The 22,398-nt window shown below is 31.4% G+C and overlaps 1 protein-coding gene and 1 long non-coding RNA gene across 3 annotated transcripts; one reads left to right on the top strand and one right to left on the bottom strand.

Annotated features, from left to right (window-relative positions):
* The first annotated feature begins 9,951 nt into the window (after positions 1 to 9,951).
* On the top strand, positions 9,952 to 12,336 carry LOC11414789 (uncharacterized). Its single transcript, XR_005645250.1, has 2 exons — positions 9,952 to 10,376; positions 10,682 to 12,336. It is a non-coding gene; the product is annotated as an uncharacterized lncRNA (long non-coding RNA).
* A 1,742-nt stretch (positions 12,337 to 14,078) lies between these two features.
* LOC11414788 (probable LRR receptor-like serine/threonine-protein kinase At5g10290) lies at positions 14,079 to 21,781 on the bottom strand. Of its 2 annotated transcripts, none has more exons than XM_013605805.3 (12): positions 21,638 to 21,781; positions 21,123 to 21,308; positions 20,511 to 20,643; positions 20,295 to 20,366; positions 19,672 to 19,815; positions 19,496 to 19,567; positions 19,331 to 19,396; positions 18,294 to 18,364; positions 18,089 to 18,220; positions 15,986 to 16,327; positions 15,276 to 15,670; positions 14,079 to 14,721 (listed from the first exon to the last, which is right to left on the bottom strand). In XM_013605805.3, the coding sequence occupies exons 2-12, from the start codon at positions 21,208 to 21,210 to the stop codon at positions 14,407 to 14,409; spliced, it is 1,830 nt and encodes a 609-aa protein (XP_013461259.2). In that variant the 5' UTR covers positions 21,211 to 21,308; positions 21,638 to 21,781; the 3' UTR covers positions 14,079 to 14,406. The 2 variants fall into 2 exon arrangements, with proteins under 2 accessions (XP_013461259.2, XP_013461260.1); XM_013605806.3 differs by having other exon boundaries at positions 21,634 to 21,744.
* Positions 21,782 to 22,398: the final 617 nt, after the last annotated feature.

The following is a 22,398-nucleotide window of genomic DNA, read 5'->3' as shown; positions in this document are numbered from 1 at the left end:
GAGTTTAGTCCCTTAAATAAATTTTAATTTGAAACAATTAAAAGTTAAAGATGTAAAAGTATAATATATTTTTCATCTGATCGATCAAATTGAACTTTTTGGTTACAATGTTATTAAATTAAATTGAAAATTTATATGAAATAAAATATATATTACCTACATAAAAATAATCATATAAATTAGTTCAATGGATAACCACAAATATGTATATTTATATTTAAATTATTATAAAAATAAATTGAAAAAGGTAATAAAAAATTATAACTAAAATATAAGGTGAAATGTCCATATATTTAATTGTCTAGAACTGCATACTATCAATTTGTCACCATGAACAAAAGTTTCATATTGTTTTTAAATGTAGTTTTTTTCTTTCAAATTATGTGTTAACTAATTGAATATTAATTTTCTTATTCATATGAATCTATTTGAAATTGTTAATTAGTGAGTTTAACTCATGACAGGACATTGACAGGTAACATTAAATTTGATGAGTAGTAGTACATCAACAGTGAGATTTTCAATGGTGTATGGAAGGTTGTGACATGAATGAGAACACGGATGACCTTTTTAGCGGAATTTGATCCCGTGTTTCAAATTGGATAGACTTTGTTACGGTGTCATGATGACATTTTGGCTCATCTTGATCATTTTTTATATTCAAAATAATATTAACTAAAAGCAGAAATTAAATTTTAAATTTCTTTTAAAATTTAAATTATAGAAAATATTTAAATATTCTATGTTGAATAAAAAACTAAAATTAAGTTGGGTGTAGTTTGATGGACAATATTCAAAATTTAGTATATGTATTATCATAACTATTTAATTTAATCAATTTTATCATGAGTTTCAAATACATTATAATGAATTAAATGTATTTATCATTTAGAATAGTTGTATATCAATAAAAACTTTGAATTAAATTCAATATCAATTAAATTTTTTAATAGCAAGTTTTGAAATATATTATATTAATTAGATGGTCAATACTAATGTGTTAGTGTGTTTATATATTATCAACTCATATGAATATGTTTGGTGTTGGTTTGAGATATTGAAGTATGTTCCTCTTAATATTTTAAGTTTGAATTTTCTAGTGCCAATTTCGGTGGACAAACTACGTATTTCATTATTTTGGTAGACTCGTACTTCAAAGTATTAATCATATAATGTAAAGTAAACCGTCAATTTTTCAACATAATGGAAAAATGTTGCTTCCTAAGTGTTTTTACTGGTTGTAAATCTTGCTAGATATGACAACATTTGAAAAATGTTGCGTCAGATGCCTTGACAAAAATCACCCATGTTCAATTGTTTTGGTGATGCTTTAAAAAAGTGTTGGCAAAGAGCGAGAAAAAAGGCCACCTTAAACAATAGAAAACGCACACATAGAAGACGATTGAAAGACACCCCATATTCTTCTACGCCACAATTTTTAATAGAATATGCAGCATTTTTCAACCGTTGCCAAAATGAAAAATGTTGTGCCATCTCCCGAGAATTCACTTGGTTGAGATTTTTTCTCTTCAGCTTCGAGAAACTCAGTTTGAGACCCGGCACCAAAAAAAAATGTTATACTTTTTTAAATGATAAGTATCTATACCATTATCTATAGTCAACTCCCAATGTTAACTAACCTAAATAAATTCAATGTTAACTATCTTATAACTCGTATTTATTTGCACACACATTTTCTTTCTAATAAATTTAATGTATTATCTTTCTTTCATAATAAACAATTATTAGTTACTCTCTCTTTCTCCAACAAATTTCTATTTTCTTGCACCCTCTATCTCTCTCATAACAAACAATTGTACACATCTTTTTTAATTTTTTTGCGCACACATTTTCTTTACAATAAATTTATTGTATAATCTTTCTCGCATAACAAACAATTTCTTTTTTGTCAGGTAGCTTAGTGGTTAGAATTCACCTTATAACGTAAATAAGTGGGGTGTCTGGGGTTCGAACCCCAGCCCATGCATATAATAATGCATTGTCCTAACAACTGCTCATGGAACAAACAAACAATTGTTAGTTACTCTCTATTTCTTCAACAAATTTCCATTTTTTTTGCACACTTTATCTATCTCATAACAAACAATTGTACACTTCTTTTTTAATAATTGAAAAGCAAAAAAAAAAAAAAAATTATCCCAACTTCACATTAATAAAAGTTAAGAAAAAATTAACTTTAAATGTTGAAATTACACTTTTATCAGATTGACATAATTGCGATTTTGGGTTTCCTATTTTCACCATTTTGCAGAATTGGTCCCCGTATTTTAACATTCGTCAGTTTTGGTCCCTCCATCATATTTTTGAACTATAAGTATGTGATGTGATAAATTTTAAATGTCATGGAATATAATTTGAAGATGGTAAAAGATCAACATTGATGAAGTTGTAACAAAATTCCCTTGAAAACTTCATTTGAAACATATCATATCACAATATTTTAGACAAAATATTTGATAGAGGGACCAACATTGTCGAATTTTATAATAGGGGGACCAATTTTGCAAAATGATGAAAATAAGGGAACCAAAACTGCAATTAAGCCTATATGATTCAAATATTGATGTTGAAAATAACATCAATATTCATGAAATCATTATTATAAGGAACAAAATTTTGTTTAAAATATTTGACGTTAACAAAAAACAAACTTTAGTTTTTCCAAAATAGATAAAATTAATTAATTAACTAATTAGTTTTTATTAAAACAAGAGTAACCGAGAAAGGGTATAATTGATAAGTTGTAACCTTAAAATATCAAAACGACAGTTAAATAAGAATGTTAAATATATAATCAAACAACACTTAAAAACAAAAGGAGTGAGTATTTAGTACTAGTGTCAAGACGGACACTATCGTGTTTGTCTTTCCGCTCTTATTTGCAATGAACAATAAATAATAAAAATAATAGTTAAGTGAGTTGCAAAATTGGAAGAAAAACACTACATTAATGTTGGTCATTTTCGTTTAATATCTTTAAATATTTCACAATATTAACAATATAATTATTTTTTATATAATTACCTCAATTACGCTGTCTGTTAGAATAGAATGCACAAGTCTCTTAGTAATTTTATAGAGAGATAGACTAATGAATGAAAAATTCAATTCATTGATTCACTAATTTAGAGCACAACAAAATTTATAAAAAATAAAATAAAATTAGAGCACAACAATATAAATACATACGTTGAGAGAAAAGTACAACAACACAGATTTATGATTTAATGAAGAAAAAAAAACAGATTATGATTCATTTTCCCCTAAAAGAATACAGATCTATGATTAGGATTTACATATCATAAAAACTTTCCCTAAAAATATATATAAAAAAAAAAAAGGTTAATCATAAGGAAAATGCTTAATCTCACGAAAATATTTTCATGAGAAATACACGAATTGCATTTTTTTAACCAATAGACAAAACTAGATGCTTCAGCCACTCTCCATTGCAATAGGAAACAGGTTTGGGTAATGATAATTATGGTTGACCGTAAAAAAAAAAAATAAAATAAAAGGTTAAAATGATTATGCATTTTTGTTCGTCTGAAAGAATGTAAGTTTGGGGTTGGCAACTAAGGTTGTTGCAGGAGGGACAAAATAAAAGTGAATATGTGATAGAAGGTTACCTTTTGAATATGCAGTGATTGATTTTCATTTTAATGATATTTGAGTGGTTAAAAACTATGGAATATATGTGATTCGTGATTTATTCTTGAAGTATTTAATCGTGGTATATAGCAAAGCTGTGATCATAATTACGAGAAAAATGGTTCAATGTAACAAATAATGAGAGTATTTAATTAGTAAAAAGTAACCAACTATGAGAGTAATACTCAAACATCCACAACAAATTATCCTATATATACAATGCATACCATCATGTTTTGTGTCAATAATAATTCATTTGTTTTCCTCTAAAGAAAAATAATTCATCTGTTTATTTTTCGAAGTTGTTCTAAATTGAACTTCTGAAGGTATATTCGTATAGAAGTTATGTCAGTTGAAGCATTAGCAATGGGTGGCGTGGACTACAAGGAACGTGCAATCAATCACTGTGAATCGCAAGGGGGCTTAACACCACCACAGGCTAAGTCTCAGACTGATGATCTTAGTTTAGGCACTCATAGGGTAATTAACAATAATAATTCATGTGTTTATTCCTCTAAGTTGTTCCCATATGATGAGTGGGTGAAATTGAAGATGAGGGAATGGGCTAGAGCAGTTGCATCAAATAATGAAACTAAAGCTAATCTTAAAGTTTCAGAGATATTTCTTATTATGGATCATCATCGTCATATAAGAGGAAATTAAACTATACGTTCTTAGGTTTTGGGATTTCTTATTTTTTATTTTTTATTTAATTTGTCCTTATTTGTTGTTTTTACGTACCTTTTTTTTTGAGGGAATGTACTTTGATTTTTTCTTTTTTTTGAGAAAACGTACTTTGAATTTATGTTTAGTCATGTTAATAATATATATAGGGTTTCAAAGATGATAATGACAGTTAGGGTTTCAATAAGATTATAATGGCATTACATGTCAATATTCTGAGAGAATATAGCAATACTTAATGGATTAATCTAATAAGATAAAAGTCCAATAACATGAGTCATGTTATCTTAACAAAAACATGAATGGAAGAATTTTAAGACATCGATAGAACATCTTCGTTATATTTTTAGAACTTTAAACAACCGTTTTTGACAACTTTATCTCTCATATTCACATTTGTTTTTATTTTCTCTCTATTTTTTTGGTTTTTATATCAATACCATTCCTTATATATATATATATATAAAAAAACGAATTGCCCAAACAAAGTGTTGGAAATCCGTACTACCAGTCAATCTCTGTATAATCAATAGTTTGACATGCAAATATTATTTATTTCTTGATGAACTGATATGTTCTACAATGTTGTCAATGCCATTGTGTACAATTGTGGAATAAGACCTACGAAATTTGTTTGCCCCTTTGCTTGGGCAATGCGTTTAGCTAATTATACTGTTCACATTGCAATTTTTGTTTCTAAAAAACGTTATTACAGTCAAAGAACTCGAGCTGAGTCAAGTCAATCATCATTCTCTTTTTTAAAAAAAAAAGATTAATCATCGATCAAAAGTAAATACATATTTTAATGGCATCATAACTTTTTTTTTAAAGGTGTCATCGTAACTTATAACTTCTCATTTTAAATGTCTATTTTAAGTAGTTTTTTTTCTTTATTATTACTAGCGAAAAGACGGACACGTGTTATTGTCTTGTTGGTGCGCCACATAAATATACAGTCATATCCATGTCCGTTGCTAAAAACGTTCGTGCAATCAGTCAGAGTCACAAATTTGAAATTGAATCAACTGGCCAAATGAAGAATATGCTTTCCTTTTTACCCTTCTCAGTCACATGAAAAACCCGTGAACTCTTTAATTAACCTTTTAGCAGCCAAAAAAGAACCATTTATGTTATAACATTGTTCTATATATAGAATTCATGCACGTACCCTTATGTTCTGTACCAATAATAATAATTCATTTGTTTATTTTTTTAAGTTGTTCTAAATAAAATAATTTTTTTGAAGGTATATAGAAATGTCAGTTGAAGCATATGCAATGGCTGGTGTGGATTGCAAGGAGTGCGGAATCAATTATTGTGCATTGCGGCGGAGTTTAACGCCGCCGCAGGCTAAGTCTGAGAATGATCTTGGTTTGGGTAATCATCGGATGATTGACAATAGTTTGAAGATGAATGATGAGTGGGTGAAAATGAAGATGCGTGAATGGGCTACTGCTGTTGCATCAAACAATGAAACCAATGCTAATCTTAGAGTTTCAGAGATACTTCTCATCATGGATCATAATCATCATAAAATGCCAGGAAATTGATTAAAGAAGACACTTGTTCTTAGTTTTTGGATATTTTTTCTGTAATTTAATTTGTTCTTTCTTCGCATCATCGTCCATATATTCTATTATTCATCCTAGATTAGAGTACTGCTGTTTAGTACGACAAACGGCATATACGAAACACAAGAAATCTCACGCGCATTCAGTTTTGTAAACAATATACACTTCTTTATTTATTTTTTTGGCAAAAACAGTAAGCATTTATAAATTTGGTCTTTGATACCTTTGTAAAATAGCAGTAAGCACATAAGGCACTGTATTTCAATCAAGTTTCGACACATGTCAATATCAAACGAGTATGTAAAAACTTAAAGGGCGTCCATCCATTTTTCACAATGTTTTGCGTCTTTATTTCTATCTCTATCTTAATCAATCATTTTCTCTTTTTAAATAATTTATTTTAATTATTCATTCATCATTTTCATTCACCTAAAATATATACATTAAAGACATCAATGACATCCAAGTGAAATCTCATATGAGATGTGGATGAAACATTTTCTTACTTAAAATTAGGATTCAACGTTCAAAAGTTCAAACAGACAGTCTGATTAGGATCACCTATATTTTGAACAGTTTTCTTGCATGCATGCAGGTCAGAGACACTAAGAGGAATGTTGACTTATGATGTCATCGTGAGAGCTATACATGACGTAGTTGCTGAACTAACTAATTAGCAATCTCTCTTCAAGAATATAGTGTGCCCATGAAACATCCGTGAATTGCTTTATTTGTAGTTGCCTAAACATTTTTTATAAATAAATAAATATAAATGTTGCTGAGGTTGCAATTTAAATTTTACAACTTTAGGAGACTGGCCAGTAAATTTGTTAAAATCGTCTGTCTTTAAAATGTCATGATCATGAACACAACTTATTGCAAAACAACATGTATTCTTATAATAATGGCATGATCATAAACGGAGCATACTTCAGCTTATAACTAAATTGATAAGCATGGAGACAAATCCATTGGATTAACAGTTGGGTCGACGCCAGGACATTATTTCCGGCAAACAAATCCATTGGATTAACAGGTATTTTTCATAGTCATATATATATATAGATACCTCTTTCAACAAATTCTCAATTTTATGTTCTTCTGTGGTCTTGCTTTGCATTCCTTCCCTAGCCACCCTCCCATGGTTAATGATGAGAGCATGTGAAAAAAGTGTTCATCAATTTACTGGGACAAAAGATTTCCAGGAACATGGCTGATGTTGGAAACCCATGTCCATTGTACAAAACTACACCAGTTTATCCTTCCTCGTCATGTTCTCCGTTCATTTCCTTCTGTAAAAGATTGCCTCAAAATTGAAGAAAACAAAAGATGGGAAGGGGAAGGAATGGGGCACATTAAAATATGTTAACCGTTTCTGGAGCCATATGTCCATCAGTATAAACTAAACTATTAAATAATAATATCTTAATTTGAGGAAAATATGGTGTAGTTGATTGACTTTTCCTTAATGATATCAGTCTTATAAGCACGTCCTAATCATTTTTGGAAAGAATTAGATTAAAATTTGATGACATGTAATAGTAAAATAACATAAGAACAATAAATGTTGTAGCAACTTTAAAACTTTTGCCCCGGTTGGATATAAAAATATAAGGGTCACTTTTGTCTATTATGGACATACTTTTGTTATCAGTTAATAGCTAAATGCACCGATCCATCTTCTAAGTCATCATTTCTATTTTATTTTTTTTGTAGAATTGGTTTTCCAATCGGTGAAGTCGGTAGTAACACATACATCTTATCTGTAATTATAAAAAATAAAACAATATCCTCATAATATAGAATAATTATTTTTACCTTAGACTAGTTTAAAGACATATATAATAATAAGAACCAAAAGTGTTGAAAGTGATAAGTTTTTTTTTATAGTATAGATTAACAATATCAAATTGCAAGATATGAGTGACCAAACTCGTAATTCAGACGCAGCTTTTCCTCAAGCATATTTCTTGATATTATAACCCCTCTTAATATGTTCAAGGAAAACAACTGAATCTGCCTTCCAGCAACAACACACTACGCTACACTGTTCATCAGACTTCAAGTCGGTTCCAAGCTCATGGTCATGGATTTAGACTTCAATACAAAACAGAAAATTTTAAAATAATTAAGTTATTAACAATAAAACAAGATTCAATTCATGGTTTACGTTATGTTTGTGTCCTTCAAGTGTTTGCATGCAGTTTTTATAATCATAACAATCTCAAACCTATTGCAATGTGAAGCATAGAAAGTAACCTAAAAATATACCCAAAAACAAACTAATTTAAAAATAAAAAAAAAATCCAGACAAATGATAACAAAACACTGGGTAACAAGACAAGGATATAACCATTGAGTTATGTGCACGACATGGAAACATCGTCCAACATTGAACATTGATAAGTTCACCTTGTCATACACATAGACTCAAATGTGACAGCCTTTTTTATTTTGAGAACAGAACTTGAATTTGTTGTTCACTCAACATTGATATATATGATAAGAGAAAAAGAAAGAACAGAGGGGGAGGGTAGAAAATCATATTTGTTATGGCTCTTGAAATTAATTTCACACAATATGCTTGTTTATATAGATCAAGAAGCTAGCTACAATGACATTGATATTCTACTAGAGAATCACCTTCGTTTCGATTTTCACATTCATGCAGAAAAAAATACTATAAATAAAACTTTCACATTCATGCAGGTCGCCCTCCACACATTGAATAACCCGTGTTTACTTGCTATCTTTTCGTTGGACTTTGTTTTTATTCGTCTATTAATTATTTTTCGAAAGTTGTTTTCATTCACCTCTGCCAAACTTGTAGTACAAACTTGTATTTATGTACCAATGCGTTGTGTCCTTTTCTCAATCTGTATAGATACCTTTTTCTTCCGAATGTTGTTTTGGAGTGTTTATTTAGTTCTACTAATTGATTGATATCTAACATATCAGACTTTTTTTTTTAGAAGGAACATATCAGACATACTTCAACTTAATTCACTTGAGATATATAGATAAAAAAAAAATATTAGGAAAAAATGAAATGAAAGAAATGAAATGTAGATCCAATGGAGACATATATTAAAAAAAAATTAGGCCAGCATATTCTTATGTTCCCCTTGTCATTCTCAGTTAATCTTCTGATAAGAATGTGACCTTCTAACTTGGGTCTATCGGATAATTGTGTATTCCGTTAACAATTCCCAATCACCACTCATTAAATTTTGACAAATAACCATACAACCTAAATAGACATTCATATTTCCTTGTCCTTGGTTTCTTCATACGCACCACTCTTTTTACAATCCAACACTAACATTGATGACTTTCTTTAGGGTAGCACTTCGGTACCTTTGATATCTCTCTCTAAACCATTCATTCTCTCTCTCATCTAAATAATTTATTTTAATCATTCATCCAACCTTCTCTCTCATCTAAAATGAACTAAAGGCACCGAAGTGCCACCCCTTTCTTTCGTTCACCACCATGATGAGATTTCTCTAAAATTAAGGTAAATTTGGTCTTTGAACAAACCCAATTAGTAATATCACCTCTAATTTTTCATTTCTCTTATGTGAAAAAGTAATGTATCATATCTACTTCATTGTCACAAAGTTTTGAAACATCAGGAGCAACAACATTGTCATCTTTAAAATCAACATATGGTTTCAAATTAACCAAAGCTTTTGACAATATTTGATTTCAACCCGATGGAAACTTCAACAATAGATTGTTTGAATTCATTAGAAGACTCAACAATATTTGATTTTGACTCGACAAAATTATCAATCAGATGTTCAAACATAACAATAAATAAATAAATAACCAACCATAAGAAGAAGAAAAAAATTATAAAAAAAAAAAAAAAAAAAAAAAAAAAAACATCAAATAATGCAACACCAGTGAAGGAATAAAAAAACTGGGGTTGACAAGATCAAAATTTAAAAAATGATCCAAGGATTGGTTCTTAACTCCTGATATGTTTGTCAGACCAGGTTCCAAAAATATCCACCAAAAAACAACAACAAATTATCTTTCTTACTAAAGCTTGTTTGGTCAAGCTATATGTTCACCCTAGTTTTAACCTAATATTTTCCCTCCATCACCCAAACATTTAATTTTAATTAATGCTTTTCCTACTCATCTTTCTAAGTTCAATTTTTAAATTCCCTGCCACAACAATTGATGTCTGATGCGTATAGGGATTATGGCATGACATTTAATAGCGTCCACCCTCATTTTTCTATTTCCAACATGCCTATTAGTGGTCAATTGGTGGATAGCAACAAAGTTTGTTTCCAACGAATTTTTATAAAGTACGATCAAAACACAGGTTATGAATTGTATTTTGAATTCGTCAACGGCCGCAGATAGAAAAGAACAAAGCTGATGGTGGTGGTGGGTTGAAGTGTCGTGTAGAAACGCATGCTAGGAGGAGGATAGGTAAAGAAGGCCAGCGCTCTTCTTCTGTTCTCTCTCTTTCACAGTTTCTGTTTCTATATACGCAGTCCTTCTTCTTTTACTTTCCTCAATGTTTTAGCTTCATAATTTTTTAGGTTTCCTCTTAAAATTTTGATTTTGATTTGTTTTTTTAGTGATTTATAATAATTTGAAGCTATGTGTGTTGTTTGTGATATGTCGATGTCAATTGTTGAAACTTTAATTACATTTTTTCTTCAGTTGTTTGTTGGATATGTATTTTCGAAGATTTTTAATCATTAAAGTTTGTCTTTATTTTCAATTTTTAGGCCATTAATCCATGAAGAACAAAGGTCGAATGTCGTTGTTTTCTACAGAATTTCCCCATTTGGTTTCTCTTATGGCGCAAAAATCAATTTAGCTACGCGGTGTTCTCACATGTGTTCGGATGTCATTGTTATCTGGACTTCAGTCTACTGTTGCAGCTATTGTATGATGGGATTTATGTCAATTGTTGAGGTGATAAACTACTGTATCTAGATGTATCTGATATATTAGTTTTTCTCTTGATTTTACTTCTAGAAATTGTTTTCGTTCAGAGCAGTAGATTTTTGCAAAGATGTTTAGGAGTTTCAGACATATTATTTAACAGTAGCAGATTACTCTTCGTGTATATCTTGAACGGTGCAGCCATTTTCCCCCCAATTTTGTATCAGTCTCTGTAATTGCTCAAAGCAGAGTGGTAAATTAATGTCTCTTATTATTCCCATTGTCTCGCGCGTATTAGCACGAACCAATGATAGTATTTATCTAACTTGGGCGATAAGATCCGGAAAGTGGTAAATCTATGGTAATTGATCTATTTTGTTCTTGCTTTTTTTGTGCAATCAGCTTGATCAAATTTACGAAAAATAGTTGGTCATTTGTGTGTTAATGGTTTGAGAAATTGTGTTATGTTCTTAGAGACACAAGGACACGCTAAATTAGTGTTTGTTTTTATTGATGTTTTTTTTTAATGTTAATCCATGATGGCTGTTTTTGTAAGCAATTTAAAGTATTAGTAACTTTTTGTTTGTTATTTGGTGTAGTTTCAGGGAGGATGTGTAGACACTGAAACATTGAGAACAATGGTTCCTCATGCTAGACAAGTGAATGTATTATTGTCTCTGGTCTTACTATACTCTCAAGCATAATAACTATAATTAGGAATTGAATAGTTGAAATTTAGAGTTTGTTTTGAACCAAAGGAATTGAACCAACCTACTGTCATACTATAATATACTCTTCTTTTGAGCATGAAATTATGCTCAAGGAATTGAACCAACCTACTAAATTACTACTTGAATGTCATTATATGTCATTGCTTTATCTCTTGCAGTATATAGTGGAAGCTCTCAAGTTTGGATGCTTTGCTGCAAAATGAATACGATAAAGAAAATTATGAGATTTAACACTTCTTATAAAGAAAATTAGTTTGTTTTTGCAGTGCTTTGTTTGGGATAATGGTTAATTGTTGTCTATTTTTCAGTTAGTTGTGGTCCATTTTTAATGAAGAAAATGCTAAGTCACGTATATCATGTATATAAATCTAAGAAGGTCCTATAAAATTGAATTTGGTCAAAATAGACGATAGGTTTATCTATGTGTAACTATCACAAAGGAAATTCAAAGTTTGTTTTAATTTTAATTTTATCTTTTTGTATAGGATTGTTTGAAAGTTGTGAATACTCCATCAACCAAGTCAAGTGGAAAAAGAAGAGAAAAGGGAATATAAGTCACACCAATTGATGATAGTGGAACACTAAGATGTTTGAGATTGTGTTGTAAATGAGCATGGTAAATGAGTCTTCTTTATCAATCTTTTTTTTTAAAGGCAATTCTTCTAATGTATTGTCTTCCACCTCTATATATTTTATATTCTCATTGCAAACGTAAATGTTATATATAGTGTTTCATAAATAAAACAATTGGTTTTAAATGGTTAATGAATTCCATAAATAATGAATTGTTTAAGAGAACTTGAGTTTGATTCTAGGAGGATAATTTTTGGTCAAACTTTACTTACTTTTCGACCAAACTCCAAATTACCATATCTCCTTTTCTCTCTGAACCAGATGGTTAATAAAAAAAATGGTATAGTTTCATATGTTAATAACAAACTATATATATTACTTCTTTATTAAAAAAAAATTATTCTCATTAAAAAAAACTAAATATCGATTGTTCAAAATATACTACAATTTTTAATTCTAAAAGACCCGTGCGATGCACGGGTCGGCGTTCTAGTTAAAAGTAATACTAGTTTCTTGAGGTCAAATAGTGTAGAAATTTTTCAACAGCCTTTCTTTGATGATTTGGGACACAGTTTATATCAAAAAAAAAAAAAAAAAAAACTTTTGGAGGAATGGATGTACTAGGTAAGTAGGGTGTGATAGAGAATCGTAGTCCAAGTGATTTGTGTCAGATATAAGTTAAACATTGATCGGTTTGTGAGGTAATTAGGCTGTGATAGAGAAGTGTAGTCCAAGTGAGTTGTGCAAGATATTTGTTAAACACTGGTCGGTTTGTGAGTCCCAAACATGAGCGAATGAGTCCTAACTCATGATCCCATTCGAACCTGAATTAGGAACTAGCATGGGTATTTTCGGCAAATCAAGGTTCATATGAGAAATTGCATGTGCTTAAAGAGCAATATTCTTTTAGTTAATATGTGGTGTCCAACTCGCTTGTATGGTTGTTTTTGGTCCAATATGACAATTCCCCGAGCTCCCCTTATCATCCAACAGTGGTATCAAAGCTTGAGGTTCAACGAAGGGTTCGACTGACTCTTTGTATCATAAGTCTTTTTGCCAAGGTTGTTCAGACAACGTGTCCCGTTGAAGGGAATCAACTGCAGTGCAAATACAAATGTATGTGGATGAAAAAAATCTTATGTTTGAGAGGAGTGTATTTAGAAGAATAGAATAGACTCAAACTTGAAGGAAAAGATTATTGTATAGTAAGTGAGTTGGAAGTTGCATGTTGTTTGGAAAAGTCAAAATTGAACAATATATAAGTGAAAAGATTTATAAATCCATTGTCGTAAGATTTTGGGTTAAAATATGATGTTCAACTCAGATGTGTTTGTTGCTCTTGACCCAATATGGATAATCCCTGAAACTCCCCTCATAATCAAACCATCCTTAATAAGATAACAACTATAAAAACTAATAAATTGTTTCAACCTTATTTTTTTTTTTAATATAATTGATTAAATACAACTCATAATTTTTTATTTTTTTTGCCGTCGGGGTTTGAACCCCGAATCTTACATAATTTATGCATTGTCCATACCAACTGAGCTAAGCTCACGAGGACATACCACTCATAATTTAAAGTGAGGGAAAGTGAAATGAATTATTAATTGGTTTGTGGTTTTTTTTTTTTTCCGACTTCACTTAATGGAAAAATGATCAGTTTTTTTTTTTTTTTAATTAAAATCCAACTTAGCATGTCCACATAGATAAAAAAAAATATGGTCTACATAAGCCTTGACCGTCAAATATGCAATTCATATACAATGAGGACCGAAAAAATCACTAAATAGTGATATTGTCTCACATTTTCCCTCAACAAAAAAGAAGACATTGTTTCACATTTGTTTTTAAATACGACATGGAATATGCCCATGAAACATCCGTGAATTGCTTTATCTATAGTTGCCTAAACATTTTTTGTATGGTAGAATTTCCCTAAACATGAACCATTACTTGTTTTGGTGTATAAATATAAATGTTGCTAAGGTAGCAATTTAAATTTTACAAGTTTAGGAGACCGGCCAGTAAATTTCTTAAAATCATCTATCTTGAGTATACTATTGATCCATCCATGGATCCAATCTGGTATGGTCTGTCTTAACATTTTTCCAACTATTGAAAAAAAGAAAGAAAATCATCGGAACATATGAAGATTACTAACCCTACATTTTTCCTCGGAATAAATTAAACAGGTTGAAAGGGGATATTTGTGACGCAACACTAAAAAAATGATGATATAATTTTATGGTTCCCAACTCTCATCGTCCACCAGACAACTCGATCGCATCTTGGTTATGAATTGAATCATCTCCCCACGCAAATCTTCTTTGCAGTCTCTCGGAGTCTTGTCTACGAGTAACCTCCACGTGCTGCCATTCTTCCCACCTTTCGGACAGCCCTTCTCCCTCCAACATTCTTACAACCTCTGACATTGCCGGACGATCCTCTGGTGTTGCTTGTGTGCACAGTAATGCAACTTGTACTATCATTTCAACTTCTTCTATGTTGTAGTTTTTATTAAGGTTGCTATCAACAATAGCATCCAATCTTTTATCCCTTTGTAGCTTCTTCACCTAAATAAAACACAAATATAGAAAAACAGTAATCGATAAGTATTTACTGAATCTTGTCAATTGACTAAATAACACACAGCTTAGGCGAAAGCGGGTCTCTTTACAAAAACTAACCACCTTCTGCTCATCAACAAGTTCTAGGTAAAAGTATTCAGTAGCAAAAGCATATGTATTCTTTAAAATGTCATGATTATAAACAGATCACACATTAGCTTATTGCAAAATCGTGTATTTGTCATGATCATGAACACGGCTTATTGCAAAACATGTATTCTTTAAAATGGCATGATCATAAACGGAGCATACTTCAGCTTATAACTAAATTGATAAGCATGCAGAGGTGAAGTTATAATCATGTAAGTCTCTACTTGCTCATTGCAGCCTCTACTCCGTGCTTAAATCATTAACATGTCAAAGTGAACATCATCAAAAATAGGAATGCATAAGCACAAGTTCCAAGCATGTTCGTACAAATGAGAAACAACAAGAAAGGCACAAAGAGGAGCAAACAAGGAGATCATGAACTCATAATTACTAAAATGATGTTGTCTCACATGGTCAAGCAATAACACATCATCTTCATCTTCCAAACGTGAAAAGTCAATTGCACGTTGACCTGTAACAAGCTCCAAAAGCATAATCCCATAACTAAAAACATCTGTCTTTTCTGAAGGTTTTCCAGTAGACAGGTATTCGGGAGCTATATGACCCATTGTCCCACGAATTTGAGTCGTCACATTAGTCCTTCGAACATCAACCAATTTTGCCAAACCAAAGTCACCAACGACTGCTTCAAAATCTCCATCTAGTAAAATATTGGCTGCCTTTACATCCCTATGAATAATTTTAGGATCGCATTGTTCATGAAGATATTCAAGGCCACGGGCTGTTCCAATAGCAACTCGTTTTCTTGTATCCCAATTCAAAATGGATTCCCCAGGTTTGAGCTCTGGATCATTATTCACCATGGTCAAACATTACCGGAAAATATGCCAAATTTACAAGTAAACAACTAAACATATAGAAAATATACAGATCCAAGCTACCCAAAATGTCAGATTAAACCTTTAAAAACTTGGGGAAATGTTAAAATAATTACATAACTGAAATAAAATAGATACTAGGCCATGTATCTATTTAACTATATTATTAATGACCTCTCCAACCCAATTATGAAATAAAATATAATAGTCGCTTTCTTTTACAGAAAATCAATTTTGATAATAAGCAGACCAGTATGCATATATATGTTGTAACTAAATACCTCTTAGTCGAGAGGCAACACTTAAGTTCTGCATGAAGGGATATACTAAGAGGCGTTCGGTTGGAGTAGTGCAAAACCCAATGAGCCGTAACAGGTTCCTATGGACAGCTACGCTTATCATTTCAACTTCGCGCTGGAAAGCTTGATCACCCCCAGGACTTTCATAATCAGTTAGCCTTTTGACAGCAATTTTTGTCCCATCAACTAAAACACCTTTATAAACCTTACCAAAGCCTCCCTGTCCTAAAACATTCTTCTCACTGAAGTTGTCTGTAGCTACCTGTAGTTCTCTCCAGGAAAAACTTTTTATTTGACCAAGTGTAATTCGCCGATCAACTTCACCTAGAGCCAAGAATGAAAAAATATTGTGATACAAGAGAAGTTTCAAAGAAAAGAAGAAACTAAATAGATAGTTCACATTAATCATAGTTATAATAATTTTCATAAACTAGCATTACAAGCTTCCTTGTTTCCTGAATTCCCTTTTATGCTGTTTCAATCCTTTTTAACTCTTAGGGTCTGTTTGGGAGATTGGAGGGGAGTGCTTTAGAGGGAGGGGATTAGAGAGACAGAAAAATCTTCCATCTTTTTTAATAAAATGAGTTTGTAGAGAATGATAAAAGAAGACTTATAATTAACATTTTCTTAATTTTAAGAATATTATAACAAACATAGATTAGGTTTGAAGAATTTATCTAAACCCTCCAAAACCCTCCTTCAATAATTTTGAGTTCCCCAAAATTATGGGGATTTTGTATTATAAAGAAAAATAAAACCTCCAAAGCCCTCGTCTCTCAAAAGTCCTCTATTTTTTCCACTTCCTCCCTCCTTTTTTCCCAAGCCCTCCCCTCCTAAACTCCCGAACAGGCCCTTAAGGATACCTTATCCTTGCCCTGGTGCTGGCCTAATTTTCTTTTATTTTTAATACTTCTTTTAATAAAATAAATATTATAGTATTATTTTAAGAGTTCAGTGACATTGTCACTTGTCAATTAGTTCTATACAAATGTCCAATCATATTTCCCCTCGTTGTCACTTGTCACAAAATAGTATTACTTCTTAAAATATGTTTACATTATAGTTGTCGACTTATAGAACTTCTATTTTAATAATTTCTCACCGTGCAAAGCATCACAAAACATATTAAGTATATTCTCTAATCATCACATTCCATCTTCATAGGACATGAAACTTTTCAAGGAATTTGAGGGGCCGGCAGGTGTATTTAAATTTGTAGTCATCGAATCTAGTGAGCCACAAGGTGTCAGGGAATGAAAGGTAAATAAATGCTAATGAGTTTTTTAAGGGCACTAAATAAGAAATAAAAAATGAGATGCATTCAACCTTTGTAATTTTGATAAAAACCAACTGGTATTATTACGAACTGAGGGAAAGGAGAGATTGTAAACTTCCCCTAGCATATTGGAGTGACTCTAGACTCTTCAAATCGCCTAAAAGGCCCTCTACTCTTTCTGAATGATAAGACAATCCTCTCTGCAAGCACTCCTCTCTATTTATAGGAAACATGCCTTATTTCCCTTAACTATCTCTCTAACCCACCCACTACCTGACCAATTACCTGAATTCCTAGTAACTAACCAAGTCTCTTAACATACAGTAACAGAAAATACTTATCAACTTTTCAATAACCACTTTCTAATTCTTGATTCATTAATCAATGTCCTTAAAGAATATGCTTGCAAAACCTTAAAAGAAATACTAATGAAAACATATTGATAATAATAACAGTAGGGCAAGATAGTAGAAGAACAATGCATAGTCAATAAAAACAATACTACAACATGGTACTGCAGCCTGATGATCTTGACCAACATGGTGGATAAGAGGACTTTCTCAAGTAGAAAAAAATGCATTTCCAGTAAATTATTTATCCATAACGAGCTAAAAAATACACCAGTCATATGAATCAATCTAAAATGTGGTCGATAATGTCTTAAATGATCGTAATAGTTCATGAGTTTAGAGTATTGGATCAGCTTGGGATAGAATGCATATATATGCAGGGTTAACAGATTAAGAATTTCAAATGCTACAACTAACAATCTACAAAAACATTGCACAGTCTAAAAATGGAACACAAACCTGCAACATCTACAAAAACATCACGCCTGTGCCCTTTGCACCAGAAAAACAGCAGGCTACCAAGAAAAAGAATAAGAATTGAACCTACAACTGTTCCAACAATGAGGCCTACTTTTGGTTTGTGTGATGAACCTGCCAAGTGAAGGAAAGTTAGTTTTCTACCTGTTGTGTGGGAGGAGGTGGGGGATTAGGGGGGAAATGTAACCTTGATTTGCATTATCAGATGTGCAAAGATGCTGATAACTCGCACCACAATTCAACTTATTTCCAGTGAAACTGCAATAAGAAACGTAGTGAAACAAAGTTAGACTGGGACATATGTAATCTAAATAATGAAAAATGAAAAGATCGCACGAGTCCTAGTTTGATGTTCTACTTCTATCCAAGGACTCCGACAACAAAAAAGCAGTTGTAAAAAAGGGCAGGGTCCTGATAATGCGTGCTCTTAAGGCATTGGTTAGGAAATTAAGGAGTGGGAAGTTTTTATTAGAAAATACAATGTTCAATGCATTGGTAACACTAAGGGCGCTGGACACTGGATAGCATTTGTCAAAAGAGATTTACGCCTTAAACTTCTATTTCTACATATTGACTTAGAATATAAGCCTACATTTTGTTGATCGCTGTCACTCGGATTTGTTGTGAACTCGTTATAATATAAAATCCTGTCGCTAACAACAGCCTTCCAACTAGAGATGGAAAAAAAGTCCTTTTTGGTTGAGTTATATCTTCGGCAACCTTTTCTCCTATTTAATCAATTTAAAGCAGAAAATGTTGGCCAGAAAATGCTATGTCCATGTCTCAACTTTTAAGGTTTCATAGGGCGGTGAGCATGTAACAAGAATTACAAATAGCAGCAACTCTGGATAGACTCGAAGCTTTTTATGGTGATCAGTTTGTTTTTGTTAATACTTAACATTTTTTCATGTGTTTTCAAGTGAGAAAAATCTCCTACCATGATAATTTTCAAAAAGTATGTGGAAAGAACTCAATCTACGGGACTCCAATTACAAACTTAGTTTGTTAAAAGTTGAAACTGAATCTGCAATGTTTACAAATCTTTCAAATGAAGACAAAAAAAAGGGAACTCGGGAAGACCATTAGAATCATAAACCACTATTTGATTATGTTTGTAACAGTAATTGTTATATAAGATTATGAAGTTATGTATGCAGGTCAGGGATAGAAAGTCATTAATAGGAGCTTTAAATATTCAATATTATCCTAATTTACCATACGTACTTGAACTTAGGAACGTTGAATAACTGCTCTGGAATCTGTCCGTTAAGTTCATTTGAATCTATCAGACTACAAAAGAGAAGTTTGAACAATACATTAGATGGTAAAATGATAATAAAATGTACTAATAAGTAGAAAAACAAAAGCATCGAAAAGTAGTTCACATACATGTTGATCAAGTTTGGGAGACTGCCAAGTGATTCTGGAATTGTCCCGTTAAGATTATTTTGACTTAATGTCCTAGTTGCAGGACCAAAATTAGCCACTTTTAAGCATTACACAAGGATGATAGATGCTAACTCGTCATATATCTGTAAAACCTAGAAATAGACTATCATACTTACAAGAATTGAAGCTTTTTAAGATTACCAAGGGAAGATGGTATTTCACCGGTTAATTTGTTGTTTTCCAGATCCAATCTCACTAAGCTTGTAAGATTTCCAAATTCTTTTGGTATGTCTCCAATGATGTTATTCCCCTGTAAAGAACTGCATGATAAATGTACAATGTTAATTAATGATCACACTTATAAGTCTTGCTTCTTTGTGTGTGTGCGCGTGCGCGCGGGTGTGCCTGTGTAAGATTTTCCCCCAAAACAGATACTAACGAGACAAAAACGTGAATCACACCTCAAAAACCAACACAAAAGATGGAAAATGTGAGCAAGAACGAACTTGTGACAAATAAGAGAAGAGTTAAAATCATAAAATTCACCAAAGGGAATTGGATGATTTTTCAGAAGTAACCAAATTTTATGTACACGAACCCCAGTACTCTTCTAGTTCATCAGACGCATAGAAGATAATATATTTCACAGAAAACATGTACATCCTAAATAAGCAAATAAAAATAACAATCAAAAGTATCCATATGGTTTCATCCAATCGCATCATAACAATACTATAATCCAAAATACTGAGAATGACAAGACTAGGAACTACACTGTGGGTACTTGATATATACTTACAGAGTTGTAAGACTTTTTAGAGCTCCTATTCTAGGTGTCAAGGATCCAGCGAATCCCATAAATGCTAGCGAACTGCAATGAAGTAATTTATATAATTTTACAGCCACAGACACAAATCTTCAAGCATAAATAAGGTAATGACTTTTTTAGCATCTTTTCCAGATCAAATAACTAAAAACACAATTGTTGAAGATTGCAATAAGAAAAAACCCTTACACTTGAACAACATTGCTGTTCTGGTCGCAGTAAACATTGGACCAAGTACAAGGGTTTACTTGATTTTTGTTCCAGTTAGTAAGCTGGTTGGGTGAAGCATTCAGAGATAACTTCAATGCATATAGTGCATCTTCTGTAATAAACATGAAGTTTATAAACATTAGTCTGAGATTCAAAACTCACTTTCAGCATCAACCAAATCAAAAGAGCAGATATGTTTAAAATCACACCATTTTCTACTGCAATCTAGTAAAAATATGAAAACAGGTCATCATCAGATTCTATTAGAAAACACTCTTATCAATATATTTCCCTACACCAGTGGTAAGAGCTTAGTCTTGTAACTTTACGGTACAGAGTTCAAATCCTCCCAAGGACGTTGTAAAATGACCATTAGTATCACTTTAATTAATAAAGAGGAAATTAACTAGTTGAGAAGCAAAATAACAAAAGACTACAGAGAATCAGAAATAAAAAATAAACAAAATTATTGAATCAAATTGCGAAAGAAGTCTCGATTTACTACTGTTAAACTGAAATCCAGAACCTTATAGAGATAATGAAATTGAAATAAATCAAAATTGCAATTAACATAAGAAGATAAGATGGTACCTTGTAAATCAAGCTGAGGAAGTGCAAAAGAACACACACAAACCAAAAGTAACAATAGAAGAAACAGCAAGTTCATTTCCACAAACATCAACCACTTCCGGAATATGCATAATCATAATCAATTAGCAGCATATCAATAATCTTCATTACAGCAGTGCATAAGAATGAACCAACCCTTTAATTAAGCTGCAATAAGAATAATTAATTTAATAAAATGGTATTTTTCTTTTCATATAATTATAAAGGGTTGAAGAGAAGAAACAAAATTCATAATTGAATCATTAAGAAGACAAAAATGAAATATTATTTTGAAGTAAACAGTTAAAGTTAGTTTTAGTTTGGCAGTTTTTGTTGGTAAAAATAAAAAAAATAAAAAAATAAAAAGGGTGGTTCGGTGTGGAAGTGAAGAGGACAGTTGAATAAACATGATTGAATATTGACGGGAAAACAACAGTAAATAAATAGTACAACACATACAGCTTATAGAAGAAAAAACATAGCCGAAACTTACGTACAGCAAATCTGAAACAGAAGCTTTTGTCCCTTCTTTCATGGTATTGGTAGTACTTGTGAAAATGGTGTTGTATTTCTCTTTTCTTTTAAGGTCAAAATACTGTTTCTAACTACTTTCTATACATTATTTAATATCTTTTTTTCTTCTTTCCTATTTTTGCACTATAAATAACTAGTATATTTGATGCTTAGGCCACTAAATATGTTAATGGATAAACAGACATTTTGGTTGTTGGGTATGCACCTGTTTATTATTATAATGGTTTTTGATTCAAAAGAAACATAAAATAGTTTGTGATTTTAAAATTTGTTGGTGACTTTGATCTTCAACATTAGATTTGAGTGTTAAAGTTTAAAAAAAAATCTGAATTGACAATTTTTTTACGATAAACAAACGATGAGGTAAGGACCAAAATTTTAATTCTTTTTAAATCTCTAAATTTTGGTTTATTCCTTTCGAGTTTGTGGTGGAATTGGAGGGCTAGAAACATTGTTTGCGTGAATAATAAACAAATCCTTATTTTACATGTCATATTGAGATAAAAAAAAACTTGCAACCCTCTTCTCTATTTGTTTCTCTAGTTTGATCTCGTTTCCAAAACATTATGCATGAGTTTCTTGGCATCCTATAAATTATAAAAGTGTGATGAATTCATCCTAAATGTATAAGGCAATTGTTTTGGTGATCTGGGCAGAGCTGTGTTTGGAGAGTTTGATTCGAAAAGGGGAATATCATTTGGATTATTGGGTTTAATGGCTTCCT

The sequence above is a fragment of the Medicago truncatula genome, chromosome 3 (genome assembly GCF_003473485.1).
Source record: "Medicago truncatula cultivar Jemalong A17 chromosome 3, MtrunA17r5.0-ANR, whole genome shotgun sequence".
Lineage (NCBI taxonomy): Eukaryota > Viridiplantae > Streptophyta > Magnoliopsida > Fabales > Fabaceae > Medicago > Medicago truncatula.
This window is presented reverse-complemented; position numbering and strand designations above follow the sequence as displayed.

What these genes read in the sequence shown, in the direction of transcription:
- LOC11414788 (XM_013605805.3), bottom strand. Translation starts at nt 21,210, where the DNA reads ATGTTTGTGGAAATGAACTTGCTGTTTCTTCTATTGTTACTTTTGGTT. An exon ending in AACAGCAATGTTGTTCAAGT is followed by an intron (nt 20,367 to 20,510) that starts GTAAGGGTTTTT and finishes ACTTCATTGCAG; the next exon opens with TTCGCTAGCATTTATGGGAT. An exon ending in CTAAAAAGTCTTACAACTCT is followed by an intron (nt 19,816 to 20,294) that starts GTAAGTATATAT and finishes TTTATCATGCAG; the next exon opens with TTCTTTACAGGGGAATAACA.